Genomic DNA, 27,594 nt, shown 5'->3' on the forward strand with positions numbered 1-27,594 from the left:
GATGGTAGCTATTAGAGGAGGAGCATGCTGTTAGTGATGGCAGGGTAATACAACAATAGCAGGACCTATAGCAATGAGGATATAAGGATAGATAGTGTCAGAGTGTGATAGTTTATTAAAGACAGTAAGTAATATTGTATGATGATGGATTGTATTCAAATCTCATTCTCCTAGAGACGCGATCTATGCCTGGGTCCCGTGGCTTCAGCTGCTACCACCTGACAGCATGCTATAGTCTTTAGCGAGAGGACAACCTTCACGCTATCCGGATTGCTGGTGGAATGGCTGTGCAGGGATCGGATAGAGCCCCTATAGCGTGGTGGTACGGACGGTTCGGATAGTGCGTATTACTCGCGCATGACAACAGACGAAGGGCTGCAAAGCACCCCTAGTGTTTGGCACCTATGGATCTGAAATAGTATGTTACATCGCGCAAACAAACCAGTACGATGAGTCTTAATTGGCAAGGTATCCTAGGTTTGTCTAATTACTGTGGTACAGCATGTTGATTGCTGAGGACAAGGATCACGATGCCTCGCCAACATACAGCCTGGCCTGTATAAGCTAATGACATATATCTTCCTAGTCTCGCACTATGTCGACTTCCATCGGACCGGATCCATTCAAGATCTGTCTTCCTAACGACATCTTTGGATCTTTGCAAGTACTATGTCTGGCACAGCTAATGACCACGCGCGTCAGACTTGGCTTGATGGCGTCCGAGGCTGTGCTGCAGTGATTTTTACCTGGCTTCATTTCACAGCGGAATACCTAGAAGCGCCCTTTTGGTCGTTTTGGGCATCACCGACAGAAGAAAACCGACGGATATATCATTTACAACCATTTCGAATTACATTCCAGGGGCAAGCCATGATTGCTGTCTTTTTCGTGGTATCTGGCTATTCGATTTCGACAAGTCTTACTAGGGCACGGAACGAACGACCACTTCTCAACTTTTACTGCAAGCTGACAAGCTCAATTCTCAGAAGACCTATATGGCTTTATTATCCAGTATTGCCCATGGTTATAATAAATCATATCTTGTTTTATATCGGCACCTTTGATCCTGCATTTGATAAGAATCAAGGTTGTCACGGCGCAGAGCCTTGGGGATCACCAATGAGTCACGTTAAGTGCTTAGTTATCTCACTACTCGATGTCATAAACCCTGAATTCATGCCGGACTATACACTCAACAACCACTTTTGGACAATACCAACCGAGTTCAGAGGATCTACATATATATATTTGATTTCATTGGCCCTTGCTACATCAAGTCATTCGGCAAAATACCTGGTTATTGGAATACTCTCAGCGCAGTCGTTGTGGATGGAACAGCCTCATTATACTGCTTTTCTTTTCGGTTTCCTGTTTGCTGAGCTCGACGCTCTGACCCTGCTCCGTCGAAACTCATTTGGAGCTGTATGGCATGAGGAACAGCAAACACCAAAGATAAAACGGTCCTGGTTTAGCCGTACTTCCTCTTGTGCGGTGATTTGTACGTTCGTTATAGGAGTTTTTCTTATTTGCCTTCCAGTTCCTTCTTCATCTAAGATTGACTCGAGTACTGTATTTCCAATCGATTGGACTTTTTGTCAAAGCCTTCCTTGGTAGAGCGCAGATACTAGGATGCGTGTATTGTATACAATTGGCGCTATCATGACTATTGGATCTACACGCTCTTTACCACGAGTTTGTGCGGTCTTCGAAAGCCAGCCAGCGCAATTTCTTGGACGGATATCTTTTAGTCTCTACCTGTGTCACATCACAGTATTTAGAGTTCTCCGAGAACGCTTCTTTAATTGGACGAGCCAGGTTCTTAGTGGAATGGGGTATTGGGAGGCATATCATGATGGCAGAAATGGGGTAATATATGTATCATGGGTTGTGGCTAGTAGCACTTGTTAGTTTGTAATAGTGGTTTGAAGTAGGTATATGACAAAACATGTTGATGAGAGAAGTATAAGTTTAAGTCACGAGATAGAGAGTGCTCTTTCTGAGTTGTAGTATCAAACTTATGTAGTAGTTATAGTAATAAGATATTAGATAAAAAACCTCATTAAAGGTCTTTAAAACTAGAAGAAAGCCTACTACGGCACCTCTCTAATAGTATCTTAGTAGTAGTTAAAAGCTTTATCATTTCAATAGGCACGTATTTCGGTAGGGTGTTGTATTGGCTGAACTATTGTACGCACTAACTAGCTACAGTATGTAGTGTTGCAGACTCGATCTATCGTACTTCGTCCACCACATCTTTCCACGTTCCCACAGCCTCGTGTTCTTGCCTCAACTTCTCTGCATCGTACTTCTCGAATGCAAAGCTCCACGTCTTTCCCTTGATGATTGGCCCTTGAGACCCCATCTTACTGCTCGTCTTGCCAACATGCTGGAATAGGCTCGGCGTGATAGCATACCGCAACTCACTTCTCGCGTCGGCATAGCGCTCCGTCAAAACATCCACGTAGCCAGTCTTCGCTTCCGCAAAATATGAAACTAGCTCAAGGGCCTTCTGCCTGGGGAAGACAAAAGCTTGACTGCAGCAGCCAAACCGCGGCATTTCGTAAACTCCAGTAGGAAGAGGTAGAACAGTCACGCGCCCCAGTGCGAAGAAGAGCAGTATGAATACCGCCATGAGGGCGTAGAACGTAGCCACTAGGCGACGATAGCTGTATCCACTACGCACCTCTGATGACCGCAGGTGTATGATTGGTGGCAGCGGAAGCTTTGGCGGAATTTTCGTAATGCGCAAGAAAGAAACCACTGCTGCCGGCATGGCAGCGAAGCAGAGCGAGTAGAAGAGATATATCTTCCATTCTTCCGAGTTCCAACCCAGAAAAGCCTCCGTATAAAATAGTCGGAGATACAAGAATTTCTTCCCATGTCGTTGTATTGACTGGTCCTCAGCATCTAACAATGCATTGATAGTGCGGTGGTACCATCCATCCATAGCGAGAACGTCGTCTTCGAGAATGGCGATATAAGGCGTGTTGAGCTGGGCGCATTTCGATACTAGATACGAGTAATCGTACAGTCCCTTCTCTTTGAAAGCACCACCTTGAGCTTCCATTTTGCGAACGTGAGCCATTTCCTTTGTATCGAGCTCTTCGTATGTGAGTACACGGTCTGTCAGCCTAGGTAGCCATGTTTCTCCATAAGCTGGGTGGGCTTTAGGGTCTGAATGCGGTATAAACACCATGAGGTAGATCTCGCTCCTTTCATCCACTGTCAAGCCATCCAACAGAGACCCAATGGCACCAGGTAGGTATTGTGGGCCATGACGCGCGACCGAGGGTATGCCAATACATAGTTTCTTGTTGGAGTCCTTGCTTCCTAACAAACCGGCGCTTGATGTAGAGTTGTAAGCTGAGATGTGCGCCGTGGCCTGTTGGTATCTCAGAGCAGAGTATCGCGGGGTGTAGGCATTAGACGCGTTGAAGAAGATGGATGTAGGATCGTGCGTAGACAGTGAACAGATTGTGTAGACGAGAATGAGAGCCAGGGCGATGGCGGTAACAGTGGCCGGATAGAGAGAAGGCATGCTGAACGAGGGGCTGGGCAGAGTGACTGAAGCATTGGACGCATGTGGGAGGCGAGAGATAAGGAAAGCTTAACAGCAAACAAGCCATTGGTACCACCTTCCCGGTCAAAGGGCCATCCGCCACAGGGTTGGCTCAGTTCACTCCATATCAACGCAAGCGAGACTGAACAGGCCGCAAATAGCTGACGCCAGCATCATGCGAAAAGTAGAGTGCTACACCGAGTACAACTACCTAGGGCATCCACCGTTAGTAATCCGCGAAACCCAATGGCATTCCGTATGTAGATGGAGTGGATACAGGATCGACAACAAATACGTTCCCAATACGAGGCAGTCTTTGCGGGGGTGCTTCGTCAGCTTCAATTGACATCACTGTGTACGTACGTGTGGAGAGGTCCATGTCACGATAACAAGCGTGTGATGGTAGACAACAAAAGCTGCTGGCAAGTATACTTGCAGCATGCGGAACCGTGAGTCGCAGCAAGGAATAGGATGTGACAACGGAAGAGGATGCTGGATTCTGGAACGCAAGGTGAAAGGCAGCAATGCATGTTGACAGGGTAGAGCAAGGGTGGAGTGAAGTGATTCGAAAATAGCTGGGACATTGCGCCCGACATGGGTTGACGACCATGGAGGGCGGACGTCATGTCGGGCAGAACAAGGCACGTGACACCGAGTTTGCGCGCTGCAAAAACAATGACGGGGAATATGCGCCCAGACGAGTACATAAACAAACAAGAGAAAAGACGATTGAAATGTGACCTCTGCTGATTCCCAACCTCTCAGTATACTCGGAACGAGTTTTCCAGATCGGGCGCCCAGCCATGGGCCTATGTCTCTTCTGCGCACAGCGCGAAAACAGGCTCATTCATTGGAGAACTAGGAGCCTGCCGTTACGTAGTATTGTGAAGCTGGCGGTGGTGAAGAGAAAGAAGAAGCGAGGCCAGCCCGAGAAAATCAGAGGTTTTGAACGCCGTCATCGCGCGCTATGCCCAAACAGGCGCACTAGGGCAAGAACATCTGGCCGCATCGCCAACTCGAGTACCCACGCATATGTAGCTTACCCAAGGGAGCTCTTGAGTTGAGACGTTGCCATATCGTGTGTTTGGTCAAGAGGCAGCAACATATTTCTCTCCTCTGCCCTCGTCCCATCTCCCCTACACCGCTCTACTCTCGCCCGGCGCACGTTTCTCGTAGCCCCACCAAGTCCGTCACCTATCGTGGGCGCCCTCGGTTCTGCCCTCCAGCACCAACGTTGCCCTACTACAACACTCCCTCCTACCAATCGTCTCAACATACCGAGACGCCTCGCAACCATCCATCATGGCCGACTTTGAGGCGCTCAAGGACCAGTGGAGCGAGATCGAGGACAGAGATGGCCTCCGCCTCAGTTGGAACACGTTTCCAAGCTCGCGCATGGTATGCTGACCGCTGCCTTCGCCCGTCGCAATCATGTCAAGCAAATGCTGAACATTCATACAGGAAGCATCTCGCCTTGTCGTCCCCATTGGCGCCCTATACACCCCTCTGAAGGAGAAGACCGACACCCCACTGCTCCAATATCAGCCCGTTGTCTGCAGAGCACCATGCAAGGCCGTCCTCAACCCTTTCTGGTATGATGAGACCCAATGCTACACATGCAGAATGTACTGTGGCTGATGCTCCAACAGCCAGATTGACATGCGCGCCCGTGTCTGGATATGTCCCTTCTGTCTCAACCGCAACTCTCTCCCACCCCACTACAAGGACATCTCCGAGCAGCAAATACCCCCAGAGCTGCACGCAGCCAGCACCACCATCGAGTACCGTCTCCCTCAGCCTGTGGACACTCCTCCCATCTTCCTCTTCGTCGTCGACACATGCCAGGAGGAGGACAGTCTGAAGGCTCTCAAGGACTCAATCATCATGAGTTTGAGTCTGCTCCCCGCATACGCTCTCGTCGGTCTCATCACATATGGCACCATGGTGAGTGGAACAACTCTAGTATTTGTATGACTAACTAACAATTCCAGGCTCAAGTTCATGAGCTAGGTTACACCGAGTGCGCCAAGTCCTATGTCTTCCGCGGTAGCAAGGACTACTCCTCCAAGCAGGTCCACGAGATGCTTGGCCTCAGCCAGATGGCTGCGCGACCGGGCGTTCCACAACAACCTGGTCGACCTCCCATGGCACCCCCCGCAGGAGCCGGCGCGCGCTTCATCCTCCCCGTGTCGCAGTGCGAATTCCAATTGACCAACGCCCTCGAGGCCCTTCAGCGAGACCCCTGGCCCGTCGCAAACGACAAGCGCCCTCTGAGGTGTACCGGCGTTGCGCTCAGTGTTGCTGCTGGACTTTTGGAGACACAATTCGTGAACAAGGGTTCCCGTATCATGCTGTTCAGTGGTGGCCCAGCGACCGAGGGTCCTGGTATGGTTGTTGGACCCGAGCTCCGTGAGCCCATTCGATCGCACCACGACATCGACCGCGACAACATCAAATACTACAAGAAAGCCCTCAAGTTCTACGAGAACCTTGCCAAGCGCGTTTCACACAACGGCCATATTGTCGATATCTTTGCCGGATGCCTTGACCAGGTTGGTCTGCTCGAAATGCGCGGTCTTGCCAACTCGACAGGTGGACATATGATCCTGACGGACAGCTTCACGTCGTCCATGTACAAGCAGTCCTTTGCGCGTGTCTTTAACAAAGACGCAGATGACAATCTCCTCATGGCTTTCAACGCCAACCTCGAGGTCCTTACCACAAAGGAGCTGAAACTTAGCGGTCTGATTGGTCATGCGGTTTCGCTCAACAAGAAGTCCGTAGCTGTTGGTGAGACCGAGATTGGTATTGGAAGCACTTGCGCATGGAAGATGTGCGGTATTGATCCCGAGTCTTCGTACGGTATCTACTTTGAGATTGCGAGTCAGGGGGGACCAAACCAGATGCAATCAGGCCAACAACAGGCTCTTGTTCAGTTCCTCACACACTACCAGCACTCGGCTGGCCAGTACCACCTGAGAGGTATGTTAAAGTACTGTTGCGACGCCAACTCCGAGCGCTAACATTCCATAGTCACCACCGTGGCCCGACCGCTGAGTGGTCCTTCTGGTGACCCCGCCATTGCCCAATCCTTTGATCAAGAAGCCGCTGCGGTACTCATGTCGAGGATAGCAGTCTTTAAGGCTGAGGTCGACGACGGCCCAGACGTCTTGAGATGGGTTGACCGCATGTTGATCCGACTATGCGCTCGCTTTGCTGAGTACCGGAAGGACGATCCTTCGTCATTTAGGTATGCATACAACCCCTAGCCCCGAGATAGTAGCACCGCGTCAAGTGCAAATATTGGCAGGCTAAAATCCGTCAAATTCACTGCTAACTTCATACTAGGCTCGAAAAGAACTTCACGCTATACCCGCAGTTCATGTTCCATCTCCGTCGTTCGCAATTCTTGCAAGTCTTCAACAACTCTCCTGATGAAACCGCCTTTTACCGTCACGTCTTGAACCGCGAGGATGTCAGCAACTCACTCATCATGATTCAACCAACTTTGGACAGCTACGGCTTTGACCATGAAGGCGGTCAGCCTGTACTCCTCGACTCCAGCTCGATTCAAAATGAGACTGTTCTGTTGCTCGATACCTTCTTCCACATTCTCATTTTCCACGGCGAGACTATGGCGGAATGGAGAAAGGCTGGTTACCACGAGCAAGAGGGCTACGAGAACTTCCGAGCGCTCTTGGAAGCGCCCAAGGAGGACGCCAAGGAGCTCATCCAGGATCGTTTCCCACTTCCCCGTTTCATTGTGTGCGATGCTGGTGGCTCGCAAGCCCGTTTCCTGCTCAGCAAGCTCAACCCTTCGACAACACACACTACTGGAACCTACGGTGGTGTCGCGCAGACCGCACAGACCATCTTCACCGACGACGTCAGTTTGCAAACATTCATGGACCATCTGATGAAGCTCGCCGTATCAGGCACTGGTTAAACCAGGAATGGTTCTCGAAGAAGCCATTAACCTGGACGCTAGTCGACTTAGATGAGCAGTTTTGTAATTTGTTGTTAGCGAGAAATGAAACCATTAACTTCTTTCATTGTCGATGTTTTTATTCTGCATTGTGTTGCTCTCCTTCAATGGTGTATCAATCCAAAATTTGTTATATATTTTCACAACTGACTCACATCCCAATCCTTTGCTTCACTCCCCTCAACATGGACCTCTTGCAGCATCTTGTCAGTCCCCGGAATCTTAAACGGCTCGCACGGCACCGTAACAGCAATGAATCGCGTAGGCTCCGTATCCGACCCATTGATCCATTTATGCATTGTTCCCCTTTGAACAACGTGGTCCTATATTGTACCTCATCAGCTTCAATCCTAGATATATACATAGTTATATATAAAGGGGGAAATGGAAAAAAGAACTTACACCAGGCCTCAATTTAATCACTTCCCCACTCCCCGTCTGCATATTCAACCGCCCATGCGTACACACCACGTAATCTACAGATACCGTCTGATGCATCTGGCTCGCCTGGCCGGGGGCCAACTCGCAAACTATCAAGTGCGATCCTGAGCCTGGGGAAACGATGTCGCGGGTAGTGAAACTTTGGGGGCCAGTGGGGGCGATGTACGCATTTATGTCTGCCTCGTTTTCAAGGGATGCTGGGGTAGAAGGAGTTGCGTCTTTCTCTTCGCATTAGGATTTACATGATCTTTTATTGATATTGATGTTTGTAATCTTTTTTTTGGGGGGGGGGGAATGGTAGAGGAGGAGGGACGTACACGAGCGAGCTGCGCCACCCATACCAGGGAGTCCGTAATATTGCAATGCCGGAGCGGAATGAACGATGCTTTTTCCTTGTGCATCGTGCGTGATGATGTGTCTGGTTGAGGGGGGCAGCGAGGTGACGGAGTCGTGCATTTGGGATGCCGAGAGGCGGGGGTCTGCGTTCGCCATTGGAGAAGTTTGCAATTGGATTTGAGCGGCGAGTATGGGAGATGGGAAACGGGAGGGGGGACGTTTTGTGAGGGATTGTGGACTTGGTTAAATATGTCGCGTTTCAATTGCTGGGCTAACGGTATGGGGGCTATGAGGGCGGGACAATCGCGCTATGCAATCCTTCTGGGCGTAGCATGACTACAGGGTGATGCTGACATGAGAGTAGGGTTATAGATAAGTTGGCAGTGATGGAAAAAATTTTGATCGGTATGTCCTATCTCATCCTACCCATGCTAAAACCCTTTGCTTTTCATAATGTTCACTCCATGTGTCGAAGAATAGAAGAAAAATCGGCAAACGCTAAGACACAAAACCAATCACAAGAGTAGATCATTTCCATGCCAGGCGAAGTTACCTAAACATACATGCGGGATAAACGACCAAGAAAACTCAAGACCAAGACTAATGTATCATGTCGATGGGTATGAACATTTAAGCCTTTGCCTTCTTGCTAGCTTTCTTGGGCTTTTCAGCAGCCTTCTTCTCCTCGACTTCCTCGACAATGGTCTCGGGCTTGCTCTCCTTTTCCTTCTTCGCCCTCTTGTTCTTGATTGGCGCTTCGGCAACAGCCTCCTCGACGGTAGTGTTAGTCTCAAGTGCAACGTCGGACTTTCGCTTCTTGTCCTTTTTGGTCTTCTTGTCAGCGGCAGATTCGACTACTGCAGGCTCCTCAGCCACGTCATTGGGCTTCTCCGGAACAGCTGCCTTTGTGGTCTTCTTGCCCTTCTTTGCTTGTGCGGGCGAGACTACCTTGGCAGGTTCAACGGCCTCTGTTGCTGGTGTCTCAGCCTCAGTCTTTGCTCCCTTCTTGCCCTTCTTGGCCTTTGGCTCGGCAACAGTAGCCTCCTCAGTAGGCATATCGGTGATAAGCTTCTTGGACTCCGAAGGCTTGAGCTTCTTTACAGTAGTGTGCGCAGGGACGCTGTCCACGGTCTTGAGTGTCGGTGCCTCAAACTCGTAGTCAAAAATCTCCTTTAGCTCCTTGGCCTTAGTACCTCTCCGCTTGTTCTCGTTTGCAACACGCTTCTCCCACTGCGAGCGCTCAGCACCACGCTCCATCTCAAGACCAGCCTTCTTGTTGCGGGGATCAACCTTGAACCGCTGTTTGGCACCCTTGAAAAGATCAGGGTGTACTTGATCGGTGGGAATAAGGTGAGCCTTGAGGACGTGGCCGAAGAGAAGGTAGTTGTTCATGGTCCGGGCGACAATGTCAGCTACCTCTTGTGATTGGAACTCGACGAAAGCATAGTGTTTGGAGGCGCCCGTCTTTTTGTTGCGCGACAAGCGTAACTGGTTGACTTTTCCAAACTGAGAAAAGTACTTCTTCATTTGGGGTTCATAGAAACCGCGTGGCACACGACTAGTTCAAAAGTTAGCAGAATACCAAGGAGTGGGGTAAAGTGTTCGTACCCGACATAAATGACACCAGGCTGATTGGACTTGGGGGCGTCCTCGGCCTGCTTAATGGCTTTCCGCTGCTTTGCGCTGAGTTTTGGAATCTTTTCGTCCTCGTTGAAGTCAATGTCCTCATCAGCATCGTCTGAATCGTCGTCGCTGAAGCCAGCAAGCAGGGCTGCTGTCTGGTCATCTTCTGCAACGTCTTCGTCATCTGAGGCGGCGGCGGGCTCTGTGGCGTCCACCTCTGACTCGGGCTCGGGCTCAGGCGCTTCCTGCTTCTTGCCACCTTTTGTTTTCTTGGGTTTGATGACTACAGTGGTCTCCTCTATGACAGCTGGGACATCAGCGGCCACCTTTGTCTTCTTCGTCTTCTTCGTCGTCTCCTTGGGAGTCTCTGTGACAGTAGTCTCCTCTACAACAGCAGGCTTTGCCTTCTTTGCCTGCTTCTTGGGCTTCTCTTGGACCTCTGCGACCTCTGCGACTTCTGCGGTAGGCTCAGGTACCTTTGCGGGAGCGGCGGCTTTGCTCTGCTTGCCCTTCTTAGGCTTGACGGGCTCAGCAGCGACAACAGGCGCAACTTCCTTCTCTACATCAAGGTCCATGAAGTCAGAGGCTTGCTTGCGCGCAGACTTGCGCGTTGGCTTGGGCTCGCTGGCGGCTACATCGTCGGTTTTCTTGGCCTTCTTTGCTTTGGGCGTTGTCTCAGGTGCGCCTATGCGATATTAGCCGACAAAATTACAAAATTATTTTCACAAGTCGCCATTGCTTACTCTTGCGCTTCTTTCCCTTTGTATCGTCGGGGGCCATTGTGATCAGCTGCAATTGTGTCGGACAATATGTGGTCGCGACGGTGGTTACGCGCAAAAGTTCGGAGAAGAGCTCGGGCGCGGTAACTTTTTTTGAGGGCAGTTGCGCTAAGTTAGACCCTCGCCAAGCCAGTCGACCAGCTCACCACATGCCCATCCGCTCGCGTATCCCTTGACCATTCTCGTACAAGTGCTCACTCGCATAGACTTTGAATTGTTGATCTTGCCGCTGCTCATTGCGCGTCTCTAAAGTTAACTTGCATCGCCTCTACATACAAAGCAGCCTGACTGTATTCATAAATCACGCCCTGGCTCTTCATCAGCATGGCGCCAGTCGTTGATATGAGTGATAAGCATGCTTGGGACGACTCCCTCCTCATCAGTTCCTGGGATGACGCGCTCAACGAGTACAAGGTAAGAATCCGCCTCTGCTGTCAAGCTGCGCAGGGAAAAAAAAGGTTGATTAACCTGCGGACACAGAAGTATCATAGCATCCACCAGTCTGGCAAGCGACTAGAAGACGTGCTCACGGAAGAGGAACTCAAAGAACTGCGAGAGTAAGTGCTTGCCGGGCGCTTGCCTGAAACCTGTCAAGATGAAATTAGATTAACGCCAGCAGGGGCTATGGCGACCTGATAGAGGAAACAGAGCCAACGTCAGGAGCAGCAGAGGCCAGTGGCGTCGCGCCTTATGACGATGCAGATATGTCGAATGCAGAGACAAGCTGCGTTGCCCAGTCGGAAAAAACTGGCCTTGTGCAACAGGTACGTGTACATGTCGCAAGTGAAACACTCGAGTTCTAAGTCCTGGCTAACGAGAACCAGGAACCAGGACACTCCGAACAGCAAAACACCCACGACACCCAATCGCCAAGTGCTGAGGCTGCATCGGCCCCAGCTGCTGCCGAGCCTCTTGCAGAGACCGTGCCCCAAGCGATGCTCGGAGCAGGTACGTATTACTGATTTTGACAGCCGTTGTTTCCGAGGAACGTGGACAGACGGAAGCGGGCAGCGGGCCGTGTGCTGATGATGTTCTGCAGTTAAAGACGAAAACCTAAAAAACATCATGATGTCGTGGTACTATGCTGGTTACTACACCGGTTTGCATGCAGGCCAGCAGCAGCAGGCGGCTCACGACTCTTCCGCACAAGAATAACAGCAGCGCATATAAATTGCGTGGCTGTTCGCCATGTGGCACAACGATTGACTTGGGCCTGGATAATTGCCAGCATATGCAGCCAATGCGCGTAAGGATGTTCATTGCCATGACCCTGGGCGCGACTTACCACCAACAGTTTGTGCCTCAAAGAGGACGGGAAAGTAGGCCGCGAGCTATTAGTTGGCACCGCCTCTTATGCGGCTTGGTCTTTTCCAGCCCCATTGTCCAGGCATCATGAGTAGTTGCGTCGTTAGTGCTATAGGCCTCGTGGCTCTTAGATTACCCAAAGCGTGCTGTGCAGCGAGAGGCGAGACAGATCTGCGACACCACCGCGACGCACTCCAAGCCTCTTCCAACGGTTCGAGCATCACCCCAACCCCGCACCCACGCGCAACCGTGGGCGGATCGCCAAAATCTCGCCATTTTCCCACCCAAGTTTCCTTACTCGTACTGGATTGCCCAGCCCAGGGGGTTGGTGTTTCGCCCGGCATGCGACCGGCACGCAAGCCCTTCAGAATCAACAATTTCATGCGTGGATTTAAGGAATACACTTCCCCAGGCAGATAGCTTTTCTCCTTACATCAAGACATCTGCCTCATAATACTGGTGCTCCACTTTCTCTTTCTCTTTTCCTCATCTGCTTCTTACTGTCCGAGCCGGCCCTCGTAGTGCCCTTTCAGTCCTTCACCTTTTTCATCGTACATTCTAGTGCTTGCAGTGCAGGCTTACGTTCACTTTTCACGACAAAACGTTTTTTTTAACACACACGATACTCAATCTACTAGTCATAATGAAGTACTTCACAGCACTACCTTTGGCCGCCGCCTTGGCCTCTGCTGAGATGATGGTTATGGAGGTTGCTCCTGCGCCCGCAGCTGGCCAGAAAATCCACACTGTAAGCACAGTCGCACTACTAAAAGCTCGAGCCCCCTTATGCTAATACATGGTAGGTTGTTGTTGGTGGAATGAAGCCTGTTGCGGCGGGCATGGCCCCCAAGCTAGAATACACTCCCGACACCATCAAGGCCAACGTCGGCGACATGGTCGTCTTCGAGTTCATGCAGAAGAACCACACCGTCACCCAGTCGACTTTCGCCGAGCCCTGCAAGAAGATGGAGGGAGGAATGGACTCTGGCTTCATGCCCAACCCAGAGGGTATGCCCGGCGTCACCTGGAACATGACCGTCGAGACCACCGAGCCGCTCTGTAAGCCTACCCAACAAAACCTTTTTGCGACAATGCAAACAGCCAACTAACACTAAAAAGGGTTCTACTGCAAGCAAAAGATGGGAGTCCACTGCGGCAAGGGCATGGTCTTCTCCATCAACCCCGCTGAGACTGGCGACAAGACAATGGCCGACTTCAAGACGCTGGCCATCAAGACCAACGGCACAGACCTCGTAGAAGGCGGTCTTCAAATCGTCGACCCTGGTGCGGCTGCAGCCCCCTCCACTGTCGGCGTCATTGCCGGAGGCGGCGAAGCTGCTCCTACGGGCGCAGCACCTCCTCCACCCGCTCCCCCTGCCGCTTCTCCTCCTCCTCCTGCCCAGGTCATTGCTGGATCCGGCATGGACGGCCAGGGTATTGCTTGCTCATGCCAGTGCCTGTGCGGCGCAGGATCCTTCCCCCCTACTGCGGCTATCAACAGCTTTGGCGGCTATGCCGGCATGATTGCTTAGATGGTCTAGACGAAATTGCAATAAGGTGTAATGGGTGGTCGGGGTTGGATGTTCTAGTCAGGAGAAAGATAGAGGGGGGAAGGAGGCGAGATTCTTATGACGAGGTCGGCGAGGGAAGAGGCTTTCCGCTTGGGGGCCTTCTTCTTCTTCTTCTTTTTTGCCGGCCTCTTTATACCATTTTATCATTTGCTAGGGCGTTTGCATTATACCGTATTCCCCACATGCTGCGATGTATTGCCGCGCTGTGGTGCCAGCTGGGTACTTTTGGCAGGGATTTTGTTTGCGTTTGTTAAAACCTTTTAAAGTATTAGAGCTGAACCCAAGTGGTCGCCACTATTTCTGTTCCCTTGTCTTTGACTTGGCCATCGTGATGTTTGTGAATTGAAGAGTTGTTGAAGCACATAACAAGGCAGAGATGGCTGGCTTTCACAATGGGATCAGCGGAATGAGTAACATCACAATGTTTGCAAAATCAAAAATCAGTGTATTTGGTATCCCAGCAACTCACTAACACCCGTAACTCGTAAACCACCAATGCCTTTTCCGTAAACTCCGCTGCTCAATGACTGAGGCTGTCTAAGTTGCTGCTGTAATCGTTGCCGCAGCTGCTCATTTCTTGGCAGTTTCAGCCTTCTTTGCCTCAGCTATACTAGATGTCAGCACAGGTATTCTACAACGCCACGTCTGCATCCACACGTTGCAATAGAGCAGCAGACACGTGGCAGGCAGGAGGAGGACCTACCAGCAGCCTGCTTAGCGCGCATGATAGCCGCAACATTCTCCTTTGTGCGGGCAAACTCGGTACCGGATTGCTAAGAGGCTGTCCGTTAGCCGCCTGCTCTCTTTGGCGGTGTATTCAGTATATCTTCACAATAAACATACCGTATTCTTGGATTTCTGTCAAAATGTCAGCAACATGGAAAATTCCACACTAGCCATCTTCCCAGCAGTCTCGGGCAAAGAAAAACCCACCTTTCCAGCCTGCTCCTTGAGGTTCTTCTCCCTAGCCTTGTCACGCTGGTTGCCACGCGCCATTTTACCTCGCTACAATTGGACAAAAAGCCAAGCAAATAACAAACAGAAAAGTTGCGGCAGAAGATCAACGAAAGCGAATGGCCTTTTACACCTCGAGGCGTTGCTTGCAAGGTGTGCGATGTGAGTGCGCGGTTATAAAAGAGGCTTGGGGTGAGGGAAATGGGAGGTCAAGTGCAGTCAGCAGCGCCGGACCTGATAAAATAGCGCCGGTGGTTGCGACATGAGCCAATCAGCAACGGGGGAAGTCGCGGGGGCTAGAGATCGCGCGTGTGCAAACACCGATCTGGGACTCTGCGGCACGTGGATCGAACTTCACCATCGTCGTCGTCTTGTGAATGTATATTGTTTTTTATTGTCGTGTTGGCTACTTGAGTTACTAGAAAAGGCTGATTGTCTTTCCGATTGTTATGTATTCCTACCGACGGCTGGTAAGGGCAGGCGTTTTACTCACAATACTGAGACCCGAACAGGCTTCCTGATGAGTACGTTTAATGCTAGATTAATGGACGCGAAGCGCTTACAGCATCTCTAAGGACTTGATTTACTTCATTCATGACATGCCATCTGCCTGCAATACCGTTTCGTGTGTCTGTACAACCCCGATAATTCGTACATGTCTTCGTGAAAAGCTGTGGCGTACGACTCCACATGTCTTCACTTAACCCTCTACCTCATCAACTGATATAATCAGAAAATCGGCGAGCCCTAAAATAGCTCTCAAGAGAACCGTAAAGTTTGCACCCCACTATACAGGGTACTACCATGGCAATACAGTGTCCGCGGGGCGTCTCCGACTCCCCATATGCATGTCACCAAACCGAATACCTATATTCAGCACGTATGTCGTGCAGGATCGGGCATGAATCCGATGTTCCCGTCGAAGATGTCCTACCTACAAGCCTGTGTGGATGGATCAGGGACCCGCACTAAATTAATAATATGGGTCAGAACGGGTATATTGCATCGCAATACACTAGCCTCATCATCTGCCCCCATGTGTATACACACACAGTGAACCACTTCGCTATAAATGTCACCATGAGGATCTCCAGAAATACCTCGAATTGTGCTCATCCATCTCTTCAGGTTTCCTTGTCCTCACTATCATGATGGCTCATAACTGCGCCCTCATCCTCTTGCTCCTCGCAAGCCAAGCATGCGCCCACACATTCATCTGGGTACACTGGGCTGCTCCTCTGAAACACACTTCTGAAACACTCCTCTACTAACCTGCTCCTAGGGCGTCTTCGTCAACGGCATCGATCAAGGCACCTTCACCGGCGTCCGAATACCTGGATACAACGGTCAAAACGGGAAAGGCGGCTACAATAACTCCCCCGTCAAGGACCTCTCCTCTATCGACATGCGCTGCAACGTCATGGGCGACGTCCAAGCCCACGACACCATCAAAGTAGCTCCAGGCGATAACCTGACTTTCGACTGGCACCACGAGCTACGCAACAACACCGACGAAGTAATCGCATACTCGCACCACGGTCCCTCACTCATCTACATCTCGCCAGACCCACCAACAAACACGTCCTTCGTCAAACTCTGGCACGCCGGTAAAATCGAAAGCAATCCCTTCCCGCAAGCAGGTAAATGGAGTACCACAGCCGACATCCGCGCGAACTACGGACGCATGAATGTGCGCATACCCGCGGGCCTGAAAGCAGGACCGTACCTAATCCGCGCTGAGATGATCGGCCTGCATGAGGGCGACGTGAGCTTTGCACAGAATCCGCGGAGAGGAGCGCAGTTCTATCCGGATTGTGTGCAGATTGAGGTTGTGGGGGGTGGCGAGGTCGAGTTGCCCGAGGGAGTCGGGTTTCCTGGGGCGTATTCGTATGAGGATCCGGGGGTTGTGCATAATGTTCGTCTTTCCTCTTCTTCATCTACTAGACGTGTTGGGGTAATGGTCGTGTGTGCTGATATACGGATTAGATCTATTGCTCGACTGAAACAAAGAAACCAACAAGGTCCGCCGCCCCCTGTCCCACCGACTACGTTATCCCAGGCCCGGCGGTATGGTCTGGTGCGTGGCCAGAAACAACTGCCGTTGCGTTGGGCCCCATCAAGGGTGTTTCGACGGCCACGCCGTGGAGCACGTGGATTGGGACGAATAGCGTGGTGACGAGCGCGACGTATGTGGATGCGAAGAGTCAGACTATTGTGGGGAGTTCAAAGTATACGGCTACGTGGAGTGAGACGTATGCTTCGCCTACTGCGACGGCGCCGCGGTGGTAGAAGGTGAGATGAACGTGGGGTGCGAGGTATTTGGTATATGGGAGTAAAGCTTTTCGGAATAGTCATCTTCTCTGATTCTTAAATATGATTTTAAATCCATATTAAACTATCTCGCCATCCAGCTTGGTCATAGTAACTAAAATTTATTTGATCCTTGTTGTAAGATGACATTACTACAATTTTCTCATCTTCACTTAACTCAATAATTTCTCAGACAGTGAGTCTTATCTTTTCTCCATGAGAAGGTGAGCCTTCAGTTGGAACAGCAAAGAAGCATCACCATATTTAGTCTGAGGCTGAAGATCACGTGGGGGAAGAGACAATGAGATAGGGGAAAAGAGCGGATACGAAGAAACCGTAATATTAAACAACCATATGTTGTGCTATCCTATGACACTTGAGAAGATGATATCCGCATTATTTTGTAAATCTCTGAAATACGATCACTGGAATGCCATCATCACCATTCTCTACTCACAAATCCAAATCAGTAATTGCATTTAGATATGCCCTATTGAAGAGTGTTTTTGTCGCTGTATGCACCAATGTTCCGTACAGCTGGCTTTACAGTCCATTGGGTTATACACACAACTGGTCAGCTCAACAGACTCCGCATTCAAACGCATGTTGGTGGGAATATTGTCATTTTAGCATCTTTTACGCGTGGATCTTCGTGTTCAAAACTCTGTGCAGCAGGGCAATCATGATAGAGGTCGAGACGCCCAGAAGCGCACTAATCAATCGTGATGACTTCTTGATCAACTCGTGGACGCTTTTAGGTGCGTGATCCAGCTGCAGTGGCCTGACCATCGTCAACCTGTTCATGCTTGATGGGACCTTTGTTTGTTGTCTCTCTCTTGATGAGATTGCTTTGCGCTTCTCGCTATCACTAGCTCAGCAAGTTTATTCGCAGAAATTCCAGCATACATACTTGTCTCATGCGGCGAACTAGCTCTCTCAGCTCGTCGGGAGTAAGCTCTTCTTCTGGTCTGTCCTCTAGCGGAACCGTTATGGGCTCATCTCTGGGCACAATTCAAAGGGCCTCAAGGCTCGCTTGAGGCGTGTTTGTCAGTACATGTATCTATTGAAATGGACTGTACTAACCAAGAGATCTGTATTTGAAATGAAATACTGCGAATGGCTCTTTCTCTGCGAGACTATACACTCTGAGCTTCTGTCCGGATTGGCTCTGAGACCTTTCTGGGGCGGCCAAACTTTGCGTCTGGTTAGCTTTCTATATAACTGTTGTCAGATTACCATACGTACGCGGCTTGGTGTGAGAACGCATTTCCTTTCAACGCTTTCTCTGGAATTTCATTCAGTGGTGTGAGTTCAACATTTCTTTCCCAGTACCCATCCGACCCTATTTCTTTAATGAAGCTTCTGCGTCACCCAATCTCCATGAATCTTCTGATGAAGAGCATGCATTTTAAATACGCGACCAAATAGCTCGTCCTGTCGACAACACCGGGAAGTCACCGGACTACCGTCGATAATAAGACTTATCATGACGCCATGAGGTGGATAGAAGGGCGGCTTGAAGGTGGTTGTCACGGCAAACTCAGCCCTGATTTAGCTTCGACGTATTTTGTAACGGTGTTTGGCGGGGGATTCTCGTCGCCATCATCGTACTCCTGTAATGGCCGATCATCAACATGAACAGCAACTTCCAAGCCAGGGTACTTGGTGCTAGTGACCATGGTGGTCTTTGTGGATGTTCTGGTGTAAGTGCAGTCGTTCCTGACCTGCTGTGGAAATTCTTCTTAACGTCTCCGCGCGGGGTTGTCACTTGGCAAAGTGACTGATACAACTACTGCTGACTTAACGGTAAAAGCACACGATGTGAGTAGATATGTAGTGTAAAAGGATCCGCGTGTAAATAGAGCCACTGTTACTAGAACTTCAGGAAGGCACGCCAAAGCAAGATCTCAATATGAACAAGTATACTGCATGCACGCTTCCTATCTTTGTATTGCAAACAGAAGCCTCGCTCTGATTCGATGAGATTGCAGACTGTGATTACTAATTGCTTATTGGCAAAGTTTCACGAAACGTAATCGTTAAAGACAACCCCTGAGCTTTACAGTGTAAAATGGTAAAAGTCAGCTGAGAACAGACATCCAACATGGCAATTGAGGTGTCCATTTAAACGCATCAAGTCCAAGAAGCTTTTTGGAAGAGCATGGATGACCTTGTGGCATCAGTTGGATTTCCAGGCGGGTGTCCAAACGGGTATCCAGTGGTGTCATGGTACTGCCTTGAGATAAGCGTTTCTACAGGAAAGTTGTGCATAACAATGTATTTTGATTTGGCAAACTCTAATTCGCAAAACAACATATGAATGTTTTGCTGAAATATCAGTGTGGGGAGAGGTGAGTGTACAACCATCTATCTTTTCGTGTGTATAACCGCCAATTTTTCATGTTTCGCATCTCAATATGTACGAATACCTAATCGCACCGTCATGCTAGTTCCTCAGAGTATCAAAAGTAGTTCGAGCCAGGGTCAGGCGAGAAGCAAGGTCACCTTATACATCCTGTCCTGTACACTTGGCCACAAACCTAGATATCTTCAAATACCTACAAGATGAAGACATAGAAATCTAAAAGCTTTGCCTCTAATCTTTATTAATTATTTTACAATATAGCATCAGCGCTAACTACGCACACACTCCCGCTCCCGAGGTACACGTCCCGAGTGATCCACCCGAAAGTCCCGCTCCCCGCAGCCGCCTGTGCATGTAGTAGTACAATATGTACAAGCTGCAGGTTATCATATATGAGGGAACATACAGGGATTCTAGTTGAAGTAACAAATGCTGGATTCGTCAGTTTCTTCTACAAAAAATGTCCTTGCTGCATCATACTATTCCATAGCTATTCTTAACCGCAACTACTTGATTTTTTTCCCTAACTCTATTTTTATTTCTATTAAGGAGCCCTTTATTCTTCAAAATCATTTTCTCATGCTTTTAAACCCTTTCACGCACACGTAGCTATAGACCTAACTAGAATAAGCAAGAAAGTGCTGTGATAAGAGAAATGAGATAGGCTTTTCCCATCTTCTTCTAGCAGTAAAGCGCTAATAAATTTGATCTAGTATATTCCGAGCTGGCTGCAGAATATACTTGATACACCTAGTTGAGACCCCTGTATGCTCCGTCGTACGTGCTAACCTGCAGTAAGTATGAATCACCCTCGCACCCACATAAACCGCATCACGACTCATCCCTCGCATGTGCATGGGTCATGATTTCCACGGGCGTTTCCACGGGCGTTTCCACGGATGCTTCCACCCACGGCTGATTCCCTCCTCGGATCTTTCCATCCATCAAAACCCAACCGCCAAGCACGCATTACACCGAGGTAACGTACTTCTAACGTAACGTAACCCGCATCCCCCCTCTATAACCCGCACGCATTTGCAAAAGCCCCGTGCATCGCGCTCTCAACCTTAAATCGAGATTTTCCTTTCCGACGGGGGCAGTATGAGTAAAAAAAAGAGTACCGGTGGTGTGGGAGCCCGCGGAACGAGAGGGTGTGGCCTAGTGCATGGTCGGGTGAATCGGGTTTGAGACAAATGTAAGTACACACAACCCGGATACTAGAAGGACCGCACAGTGTACTATAATCTGACGAGTGAGTAAAAATGTATGTTTCGGTTTTTTTCTTGGTTTTTGGTGGGAGATTAGACGAGTTTGGCTTGGTATTGGAAAAGTCTTAGGTCGATATAGTAAGTATGGAAGATAGGCCGTGGGTGCAGCCAAGATTGGGTAGGTGACGAATCACCATGCTGCATGTGTGCATACTAATATATTTCGATAGTCGACTGACGCGTACGAAGGGTTTCGTGTATTAAATGCTGTAACAAGGTAAGCAATACGACGATACCGAATTCTTCCGCAGTTACAAAGTCTTCATGGATCGGTGATGCGAATCCCAGCCAGGTGTCACACTCGATGTAGCCTGCCATCGCACAATTGTCCTAAAATGGCGTTTCTGATAGATAGTAGTACGTATGTCTGTATAATGCACTGTACGTATTACTCTAAGGATATGAAGACCCACAATATCACCGCGTTTGCGTTTCCCTACTCCATGAACGAACCCCAGCTGCCTACCCACAAAAAATCCCCCATCGTTGAACCCTTCGCATCCTTCAGCCCTACATGACGCAACGCAGCCCACATAGCACCTCTCAACTCAGCAACTCGCGCGCAACCAAGACATTTTTCTCTCTTGTGTCTCCGCATCCCCGATCAATCTCCCGTCAGCCATACCCACTCGCCTACACACACCCGCGGCGCCGATACTAACGTACTAGGTGTGCGTATGCGTGTGAACTAGTCGCGTGCCCACCCACCCATGCCCATGAACAAGGAAGGCAAGTACGGAGCCATAGCGGCGCGACAACTCCCCGAGCAGACGAAACATGTGCATACGCGGTGCACCCAACGGCCGAGTAAGAGGGGAATAGGTAAACGTATGTGTATGTGTGCGGCACCATGTGGAGACTTCGCCTCATGTACCCATCCAAGTCGATTTACCGGTAGCACAGCGGAGCGGGGCGCAAAAAAACACAACTATGAAACGGTCTACAGCACGTCTATGATGCCGATATTTGCAGCGAACGATTACGAAAGACGGGGATGGGAAGAGTAAGTGGGTGGGGTGGGGTATGGCTGTTAGGAACACTCTATTGCTATCTAAGAATCTCGTTACGCGTATCCTGCATGTCTGCCCAGCTACGTTACCTTTTTCTCGTCTCAACCCGAGCATTTTCGTCCGCTGAAAAAAAAACATGCTACTTTGGGAATATGGTAGACTAAACTCACACTGTGGCTCTAAAATCTTTATCCGCGAACACCTCCTCCAGAGTAGCAGACCTTCTAGATCCCCGAATCGAAGATTGGCAAATTCGAAGAGGAGGAGGATACACCATCTCCCCGTTCTCTCCCCATGTGGCTAAAGAAAATACATTATTATAATCCACGCTGCATGCATAGACCTTCTAGAACGCTGAGAGAAGAACGATGAGGAAGAAAAACTCTATTATCCTGGGTGTCGCACTGCATCAAGGGAGCATGTGGTACGTGTGTAAGACACGCAGAGAAGAACAGGGTGCAAGGAAAAAAAGTAAGAGAGAGGCTGTGCTTTGCCCTACTACTACCCCGCTAGCGCATGCGTGGTCCTTTTCTCCCAACCCACGCACGCAAGCCAGCCGTCGGCACTGGCATCCGGCACTGGCGGGGCCCAGATCGCTCTCATTCTCACTCTGTATCGCATCTCGCCCTTACGTTTGTTTTTTTCTGTCTTTCTTCCCTGCAAGACGCATGGAGCGCAGAGCTCAGCTCACGTCGCACCATGCGTGTGTGGTTCCGTAACCATGGTAGGCTGGGATTATAGAGTTGGGGGTGCATGGTGCTGCAGTAGCGTTGGTCTAGATGAATACTTTGTTTTTTTCTCTTTTGAAAGGGGGGAAAAGTTGGGTATCCGCGGAAATGTTTGATCATGCAGAGATCCTAGGGAGCTGAAGTGATGAAGCTAAATGCCAAGGCATCGAGTGTTACTGGATATCAGCCTAACATGATGAACTTGTGCTAATTTAGTCTATGTGGTTTACTGCATACTCGTTGGCTGAGATCATGTTCGGCGTCGAAGCTGGCGTCGCTGGTTGCATACACCTGGTAGAATCGATGGCTGCTGGCAATAGCACAATGGCACAATGACAAATGGAGCCTTGATACCGTGGACCAAGACGCGACAGCTCCAAGCACGCAGTAAGAATGTGAAGCAGTATTCACAGGCAATAAGGAACCAATTTGTGGACTCGAAAAGTATTGTACATATTAAAAGTGCTCACCGAAGAGCAGATCAAGCAAATAAGAAAGAAAATACAAAGTCTAATAACTCCACATAACCAGCGTTCCAATAGAGCAAACAATGCTGTCTACAAACTCGCCCCTTTTTTGGTTGTCGTATACAGAAGCCATGGCTTTTACATATCGTTTCATCATCCCATGCGCCCGCTCAGTGGCCGCTGTAAATCTCATGCCCATAACTTTCAATCCCAAACCCAAAAAAGGACAAAATAGAATACTGTACAGTCGAATGTTCAAAGTTGCATCGTCAGATGCTTCAGTTCCGTCCAGCGACAACTGAATGCCCTGCAACGCCGGCTTCCATCGGAGCATCGCTGTCTCAGTCGTGGCCAGCTAGAACCTGTGTATTGTACAGTACGAACATAGGCACGATGCAAATAAGCGTATAGCTCGACTCCGTCGCTCCGGAACGACCGGCGTGTCTGTGCGCATTGTCGAGTGAAGCGATGTCTGCGGCCACCACACAATCTTCGCAGTCGAGATGCCCATCGAAGATTCTGTGCGTCACGTTGGCCGTGTTGGGGGTGCGTGGGCTGCATGCAGGCCAACGGTCCCGGCTGTTCTGAAATGTGCAGGCCTGGAGCTGCAAGGGCACGGTCTCCGAGGTCTTCGGTCAGTTCCGCGCACCTCGTCAAAGCCCGCTCGCTCAGTCATGGTTGCCGCCGCGTCTGCGATGCTTGCCAGGAAAATCAACCTCGGGGTGCACTACACGCATATGCCTTGTCAATGCATCGTTGCGCGAGAACGTCTTCTCCTCGACGCACAGTGCACATCGCACCTTTTGCTTGCGCGCGTTGTGGATCGTGTCCTCGTGACGAGTCAAGTCATATGGTCGGGAGAAGACAGTGTTGCAAGGCTTGCCAGTGGTTGGATTGATGCGCTCACACTTGTGGGGTCCCGCTTGCGAGTTGCGTTCTAGGATAGCCGCCGACGTCATAGCAGTGCTGAGATTGGCGCTCCGGTGGCCCTCACGCTTGTGCTTCTGGAGCTTCTGCGGTGTTTCAAATCGCTGCGAGCACCCATGATATGTGCATGAGTATGTGCCAGACTCGGCGCCCGTTGATGCTGGCTTGCTCATGTATCGGTCCGATAGAACGCTGTTCTGGCTACCATTGGGCGGCTCTGCTTCGCTCGCACTAGACTCCATAGACGTCATGTGTGCGGGAAACTCAGGCGTTTGGTCAACGACCGATGACATGTTGTTGGCGCTTTGTCGGTATTGCGCGGGCGCATTCATGGAAAGACCTTGCATGTTGCTCTGCAGAGATGGTGTTGCAAAGTTGAAGTTGGTTGATGGCTGCAGTGACGACGATGTCGACGTTGAGAAGTTTGGTGAGAACTGAGGAGTGTTCCAGCTATCGCGCCGATAGGAGTGTGATGAAGGGGTGCCGAAATTGGATTGCGTGGCGGTCTTGTATTGTTCGCCACCCGTGTATTGGTTGCCGTACTCGTTAGCACCATTGTCCGGAAATAATGGCGCCTTTGAGTCTTCATCAGTATCCCTGTAGTCCAGGAGAGCATCCTTGGGCGAGATGGTTTTGGGCTCAGCGTCCTCAGTAGCTGACATGTGCGACTTCATTGCGTAAGCCGCATCAGCCTGACGGTTCTGCTCACGCATCGCCATGGCAGTGCCCATGGGTGACGTGAAGCTGTTGCTAGGCTGCCGGTAAGGTGAGCCTCTGCGGAAGGGTGAGTCACTTCTCGAGGCGGTGCTGCTTGGCGATTGGGAGCGTGCAAACTGTGCTGCCTGCAACGCACGCTGTACGTTCTCGTTGGTGTTGCTGCGATATGGCGACAGGAGTGATGACTGTGCTGGCTTCGACTGCGGCACTGATGTGGTCGAAGTGCTGGGCTCGTAGAAGCCAGTGTCGGCAGCAATGTCGGTATAGGTTCTCTCGAACTTGGGTACAGGTCGCATTTCTGGCTCGTTGTAAGTACAGAACTCGTCGAAGAGCCAGGCGTCTATCCGGCTGCTGAGTGTCTCACCATTTGCGGGCATCTTGAGCTCCATGTCGTCTTGCGCCGTGTGTGGCGTTGCTGGAGAGTCGTGGCCATAACTGGAGACCGACTGCCCTGCTGAGTGAGCAAAGTCTGGGACGTCTTCGCCAGTGTGCTCCATGAGTGCCTGCTTCATCGACATGTGTGCAGACATGGTGTGGTCCATGTTGACAGCGTTGTGGCTGTAGTTGTTGAAGTTGTTGGCGTTCATGAATGAGTCCTGGGTAGGAGTCTGTGTGGGTGTTGGGAGATGGTTCTGGAGTGATCTTGAATGACTGTTAGCGTCGTCTGGGCGCAAGGGCCAATTCTCGGGATGGGCAACGTACTGGTAGCCTGCGGCGTGGCCGACTGGCTGATACTGCGAGGCGCTTGAGCCTATTGAAGAAGAGGATGAGGCGCGCTGGTGTCCACGGTTCTGTCGCTGGGGGAGTGTCTGGAGTGGCTGTGACTGCATGTTACCATAGTTGTTCCAGGACTCGAGCCCGGAGCTAGCGTTGCTGGCTGACAGCATGGATGGCTGTGTGAAGCCCTGGGGGAGCTGTGGTGTAGGGGTCGACTGCTGAATGCGGATAGCCGGGTTCGCAAAGTCGGTGCTGTATGCGCCGCTCATGTACGAGTTAAGGGGTGAGCTCGAGGTGGCAAAAGGGTACTGCTGCGACTCAAGGTAGTCGATGAGTATCTTTTGGTCGAAGGTAGGTTGAGCGGCGAATGTCTGGGGTAGGTGTTGTTGATAGAGGTGTTGAGAGCAGGGTGGTGACGGTATGGTTGGCAGGTGCTGACGTCGTGTGGGCAGCGCTAACATACTCGTCGGAAGGGAAAAAGTAAGGGACCAGCGCGGGTGGCAAGTTGCTTTATACTAGCGGGCTGCCGGCCGATGACTCGGAAATGGGTCGCCGATGCAAGTGAAGAACGACTTGATGAGGTGATCTAGGGTCGTCGGGGGGTGTAGAAGAGGGTAGAAGCGAGTATTGTGTTCTGGGCCGGCTGAGCGCGGAAAGCCGGAATTAAGAGATTTCTTTGACGAGTGTCCGTCAGTGATTGTTAATTGCTGAAGTGAGTGTCAGAAGCGACTTGGACATGATGAGCCAGCGAAGACCTTTCCTTTCATACCTTTTCCTATGACGCAAAGTCTACCAGGTCGACTGCTAGGCTTGCAGGGGTATATGCGCTAACAGACGCCAGTATGCAAGCCCGCAGCCCGATCGACAGCACCCACACCTCTACCCTGCATATGACCGTCCGGGCTTGTCTGGCCGAAAGGCTGTGCAAAGCCGGCTGTTCGACCCTCAACCATTGAAATTTTTTAGACTGGATTCGGGTAGCACCCGAGACGACTACGCTTACCCACTACCGTCACTGCTCTCAATACCGAGGATTCGCCTATGCGCGTCCGAGGGATCTCTACAGGCATGCCACAACGTGCCTGGGAGCCCACGCCTCTCAGCCTACTCAACACCTGGTACGAGACCAAACCATCCCTGGTCGTCGCGCTGGCCGTCGATTTGGTAAGCAGTCGCTTGTATGATTTTTCCGTATCGAGCAGAGCAGAGCAGCGTGCAACATCCGATGGTCAAGGCTGCCCCTATCGTGGTACCCTCGTAGCCAGTTCAACAGGCAGCTGATGCTGCTCCTCGTCGCGACACGGACGGCAACGGCCGGCTTTGGCTGGGCGGAGCAGCTTCGTTTCAATGCGTGCGGTATAGGCGACAGTGCGACGAACATGTCGGGTACACGAATGCACCAGCCACACCACTGTCTCTGCTTGTATTGATGTTGATCATATGCGTAGACATGTGACTCACAATTGCCATCTAGACAGTTTGGAGGTGAATTGTCACGGCATGCTCAGCTCGTACATACACTACTAGTCGACAAGGCCGCGTAAAACGACAAAAGGCCACGTGGTATCATGCAAGAACTTATCCGTCAATAGCCTACCCCATATTTTGCCTTGCACTATTGATAGCTGGATCTGTGGTGGCTAAACGGTTCGCGCACCACGCTGCTGGCACTGGCAACCGAGATGCACATCACCCGGATGCTCTGCTCAGACTGGAGACACAGCCACACCCACGCAGCTGGGTCTTTCACATGCTACTAGTGATAGGTGTCTGTATTACAATATCAGCTGCATGTCCTCTCTCAACCTGCAGATAACCCGCAGTTGGAACAAGTGGTTCCGCTTCGGCACTGGCAGTATCCTTGGCCTGCCACGGAGCCGCCGGTGCGACGCGCAACAAGTAACACCACACCACCACGCAAGGAAGATTTTTTACCGAGACTTCTTCCGAACCTTGGAGGCTGAAGGATAGCTTCTACATGCATAGCAAGCATTACATCCAGTCGACGTGGCATCGCATAGACGGACGAGATCCCTCAATATGCAGGGTCCATTACACTTCCATGTGGCAGTGCAGCCCTATCGTATGCACGGACTCTGCGATGCTGCTGTAGCCCCGGCTTCTCCGAACATCTGGGCCTTCGATTCGCCGATGGAAGCCACTAGCCACATCTCAAAGCGGATGCACGGCCACACGCGACACACAGATTTCCGCGGAGCACTTGGACCGAAGATACTAGTTCTAGTAGGGTGCATACATCGGTATGTAATACATACATTACTTTTGCTTATGCTTTTCACTCGCACAGCACTCTAGAATCAGCAGGAAAATCACCTTTGTCTTCCAGTCGCTTCGGCGTTGCTGTTTCCTCTGTCGCTTGGACATGAGCATTAGCCGCTCGCTTGCAATCAGCCATGACGTCACTATCCCCGAGTTCTGTTGTCCGTTTCCGACCAAGATCCGCATCCGCAACTGTGTGTGTGTCTTCGCGAGTGCGAGCTGCAGTAGAGCACCTTTGCTTCATTATTCTAT

At 50.6% G+C, this 27,594-nt stretch overlaps 13 protein-coding genes across 13 annotated transcripts; 6 read left to right on the top strand and 7 right to left on the bottom strand.

The window, feature by feature from the left end:
- Positions 1 to 1,620: 1,620 nt before the first annotated feature.
- COCSADRAFT_49807 (uncharacterized protein) lies at positions 1,621 to 1,830 on the top strand (the record flags this gene model as incomplete). Its single annotated transcript, XM_007705967.1, has 1 exon — positions 1,621 to 1,830. A coding segment is annotated over one exon (210 nt), but the record flags the coding sequence as incomplete, so codon positions are not given.
- A 327-nt stretch (positions 1,831 to 2,157) lies between these two features.
- On the bottom strand, positions 2,158 to 3,197 carry COCSADRAFT_40488 (uncharacterized protein; the record flags this gene model as incomplete). The annotated part of the gene is made up of 1 exon (XM_007705909.1): positions 2,158 to 3,197. A coding segment is annotated over one exon (967 nt), but the record flags the coding sequence as incomplete, so codon positions are not given.
- Positions 3,198 to 3,662: 465 nt separating this feature from the next.
- COCSADRAFT_248102 (uncharacterized protein) lies at positions 3,663 to 4,466 on the bottom strand. Its single transcript, XM_007706105.1, has 2 exons — positions 3,923 to 4,466; positions 3,663 to 3,770 (listed from the first exon to the last, which is right to left on the bottom strand). Exon 1 carries the CDS (start codon positions 4,264 to 4,266, stop codon positions 3,940 to 3,942), a length of 327 nt encoding a protein of 108 aa, XP_007704295.1. The 5' UTR covers positions 4,267 to 4,466; the 3' UTR covers positions 3,663 to 3,770; positions 3,923 to 3,939.
- Positions 4,467 to 4,861: 395 nt separating this feature from the next.
- Positions 4,862 to 7,505, top strand: COCSADRAFT_99733 (uncharacterized protein; the record flags this gene model as incomplete). Its single annotated transcript, XM_007706106.1, has 6 exons — positions 4,862 to 4,957; positions 5,021 to 5,151; positions 5,209 to 5,503; positions 5,551 to 6,541; positions 6,593 to 6,809; positions 6,908 to 7,505. The coding sequence occupies 6 exons, from the start codon at positions 4,862 to 4,864 to the stop codon at positions 7,503 to 7,505; spliced, it is 2,328 nt and encodes a 775-aa protein (XP_007704296.1).
- A 179-nt stretch (positions 7,506 to 7,684) lies between these two features.
- COCSADRAFT_99846 (uncharacterized protein) lies at positions 7,685 to 8,441 on the bottom strand (the record flags this gene model as incomplete). Its single annotated transcript, XM_007706107.1, has 3 exons — positions 7,685 to 7,867; positions 7,947 to 8,203; positions 8,303 to 8,441. 3 exons carry the CDS (start codon positions 8,439 to 8,441, stop codon positions 7,685 to 7,687), a joined length of 579 nt encoding a protein of 192 aa, XP_007704297.1.
- Positions 8,442 to 8,626: 185 nt separating this feature from the next.
- COCSADRAFT_193504 (uncharacterized protein) lies at positions 8,627 to 10,776 on the bottom strand. Its single transcript, XM_007706108.1, has 3 exons — positions 10,688 to 10,776; positions 9,930 to 10,629; positions 8,627 to 9,879 (listed from the first exon to the last, which is right to left on the bottom strand). Exons 1-3 carry the CDS (start codon positions 10,722 to 10,724, stop codon positions 8,952 to 8,954), a joined length of 1,665 nt encoding a protein of 554 aa, XP_007704298.1. The 5' UTR covers positions 10,725 to 10,776; the 3' UTR covers positions 8,627 to 8,951.
- Positions 10,777 to 11,047: 271 nt separating this feature from the next.
- Positions 11,048 to 11,878, top strand: COCSADRAFT_30101 (uncharacterized protein; the record flags this gene model as incomplete). Its single annotated transcript, XM_007705844.1, has 5 exons — positions 11,048 to 11,137; positions 11,204 to 11,280; positions 11,343 to 11,487; positions 11,548 to 11,671; positions 11,763 to 11,878. The coding sequence occupies 5 exons, from the start codon at positions 11,048 to 11,050 to the stop codon at positions 11,876 to 11,878; spliced, it is 552 nt and encodes a 183-aa protein (XP_007704034.1).
- Positions 11,879 to 11,881: 3 nt separating this feature from the next.
- On the top strand, positions 11,882 to 12,560 carry COCSADRAFT_248143 (uncharacterized protein). Its single transcript, XM_007706109.1, has one exon. It carries the CDS (start codon positions 12,077 to 12,079, stop codon positions 12,446 to 12,448), a length of 372 nt encoding a protein of 123 aa, XP_007704299.1. The 5' UTR covers positions 11,882 to 12,076; the 3' UTR covers positions 12,449 to 12,560.
- Positions 12,542 to 13,675, top strand: COCSADRAFT_248132 (uncharacterized protein). The gene is made up of 3 exons (XM_007706110.1): positions 12,542 to 12,776; positions 12,832 to 13,087; positions 13,148 to 13,675. The coding sequence occupies exons 1-3, from the start codon at positions 12,672 to 12,674 to the stop codon at positions 13,558 to 13,560; spliced, it is 774 nt and encodes a 257-aa protein (XP_007704300.1). The 5' UTR covers positions 12,542 to 12,671; the 3' UTR covers positions 13,561 to 13,675.
- Positions 13,676 to 14,101: 426 nt separating this feature from the next.
- COCSADRAFT_40492 (uncharacterized protein) lies at positions 14,102 to 14,744 on the bottom strand. Its single transcript, XM_007705910.1, has 4 exons — positions 14,533 to 14,744; positions 14,443 to 14,457; positions 14,303 to 14,372; positions 14,102 to 14,204 (listed from the first exon to the last, which is right to left on the bottom strand). Exons 1-4 carry the CDS (start codon positions 14,593 to 14,595, stop codon positions 14,170 to 14,172), a joined length of 183 nt encoding a protein of 60 aa, XP_007704100.1. The 5' UTR covers positions 14,596 to 14,744; the 3' UTR covers positions 14,102 to 14,169.
- An 874-nt stretch (positions 14,745 to 15,618) lies between these two features.
- Positions 15,619 to 16,902, top strand: COCSADRAFT_184615 (glycoside hydrolase family 61 protein). The gene is made up of 3 exons (XM_007706111.1): positions 15,619 to 15,773; positions 15,836 to 16,468; positions 16,540 to 16,902. The coding sequence occupies exons 1-3, from the start codon at positions 15,702 to 15,704 to the stop codon at positions 16,840 to 16,842; spliced, it is 1,008 nt and encodes a 335-aa protein (XP_007704301.1). The 5' UTR covers positions 15,619 to 15,701; the 3' UTR covers positions 16,843 to 16,902.
- A 715-nt stretch (positions 16,903 to 17,617) lies between these two features.
- Positions 17,618 to 18,542, bottom strand: COCSADRAFT_164214 (uncharacterized protein; the record flags this gene model as incomplete). The annotated part of the gene is made up of 5 exons (XM_007706112.1): positions 17,618 to 17,725; positions 17,774 to 17,838; positions 17,947 to 18,056; positions 18,109 to 18,148; positions 18,404 to 18,542. The coding sequence occupies 5 exons, from the start codon at positions 18,540 to 18,542 to the stop codon at positions 17,618 to 17,620; spliced, it is 462 nt and encodes a 153-aa protein (XP_007704302.1).
- Positions 18,543 to 23,202: 4,660 nt separating this feature from the next.
- On the bottom strand, positions 23,203 to 25,797 carry COCSADRAFT_248227 (uncharacterized protein). The gene is made up of 3 exons (XM_007706113.1): positions 25,048 to 25,797; positions 24,710 to 24,987; positions 23,203 to 24,643 (listed from the first exon to the last, which is right to left on the bottom strand). Exons 1-3 carry the CDS (start codon positions 25,521 to 25,523, stop codon positions 23,370 to 23,372), a joined length of 2,028 nt encoding a protein of 675 aa, XP_007704303.1. The 5' UTR covers positions 25,524 to 25,797; the 3' UTR covers positions 23,203 to 23,369.
- Between the last annotated feature and the right edge of the window lie 1,797 nt (positions 25,798 to 27,594).

Source organism: Bipolaris sorokiniana (assembly GCF_000338995.1).
Source record: "Bipolaris sorokiniana ND90Pr unplaced genomic scaffold COCSAscaffold_15, whole genome shotgun sequence".
Lineage (NCBI taxonomy): Eukaryota > Fungi > Ascomycota > Dothideomycetes > Pleosporales > Pleosporaceae > Bipolaris > Bipolaris sorokiniana.

Excerpts from the sequence above, each read along its gene's own strand:
- COCSADRAFT_248227 (XM_007706113.1), bottom strand. The coding sequence starts at position 25,523 with ATGTTAGCGCTGCCCACACGACGTCAGCACCTGCCAACCATACCGTCA. Across the intron at positions 24,988-25,047 it reads GGCCACGCCGCAGGCTACCA|ATCACTCCAGAACCATCTCC; the intron begins GTACGTTGCCCA and ends CAGTCATTCAAG. Across the intron at positions 24,644-24,709 it reads GCTCAAGATGCCCGCAAATG|AAATGCGACCTGTACCCAAG; the intron begins GTGAGACACTCA and ends ACAACGAGCCAG.
- COCSADRAFT_193504 (XM_007706108.1), bottom strand. The coding sequence starts at position 10,724 with ATGGCCCCCGACGATACAAAGGGAAAGAAGCGCAAGA. Across the intron at positions 10,630-10,687 it reads AAAGGGAAAGAAGCGCAAGA|GCGCACCTGAGACAACGCCC; the intron begins GTAAGCAATGGC and ends AATATCGCATAG. Across the intron at positions 9,880-9,929 it reads CCTGGTGTCATTTATGTCGG|TCGTGTGCCACGCGGTTTCT; the intron begins GTACGAACACTT and ends CTTTTGAACTAG.
- COCSADRAFT_184615 (XM_007706111.1), top strand. The coding sequence starts at position 15,702 with ATGATGGCTCATAACTGCGCCCTCATCCTCTTGCTCCTCGCAAGCCAA. Across the intron at positions 15,774-15,835 it reads GCGCCCACACATTCATCTGG|GGCGTCTTCGTCAACGGCAT; the intron begins GTACACTGGGCT and ends ACCTGCTCCTAG. Across the intron at positions 16,469-16,539 it reads ATCCGGGGGTTGTGCATAAT|ATCTATTGCTCGACTGAAAC; the intron begins GTTCGTCTTTCC and ends TATACGGATTAG.
- COCSADRAFT_248143 (XM_007706109.1), top strand. The coding sequence starts at position 12,077 with ATGCGGCTTGGTCTTTTCCAGCCCCATTGTCCAGGCATCATGAGTAGT.
- COCSADRAFT_248102 (XM_007706105.1), bottom strand. The coding sequence starts at position 4,266 with ATGTACTCGTCTGGGCGCATATTCCCCGTCATTGTTTTTGCAGCGCGC.
- COCSADRAFT_248132 (XM_007706110.1), top strand. The coding sequence starts at position 12,672 with ATGAAGTACTTCACAGCACTACCTTTGGCCGCCGCCTTGGCCTCTGCT. Across the intron at positions 12,777-12,831 it reads CTGGCCAGAAAATCCACACT|GTTGTTGTTGGTGGAATGAA; the intron begins GTAAGCACAGTC and ends AATACATGGTAG. Across the intron at positions 13,088-13,147 it reads CGAGACCACCGAGCCGCTCT|GGTTCTACTGCAAGCAAAAG; the intron begins GTAAGCCTACCC and ends AACACTAAAAAG.
- COCSADRAFT_40492 (XM_007705910.1), bottom strand. The coding sequence starts at position 14,595 with ATGGCGCGTGGCAACCAGCGTGACAAGGCTAGGGAGAAGAACCTCAAG. Across the intron at positions 14,205-14,302 it reads GCGCGCTAAGCAGGCTGCTG|CTGAGGCAAAGAAGGCTGAA; the intron begins GTAGGTCCTCCT and ends CATCTAGTATAG.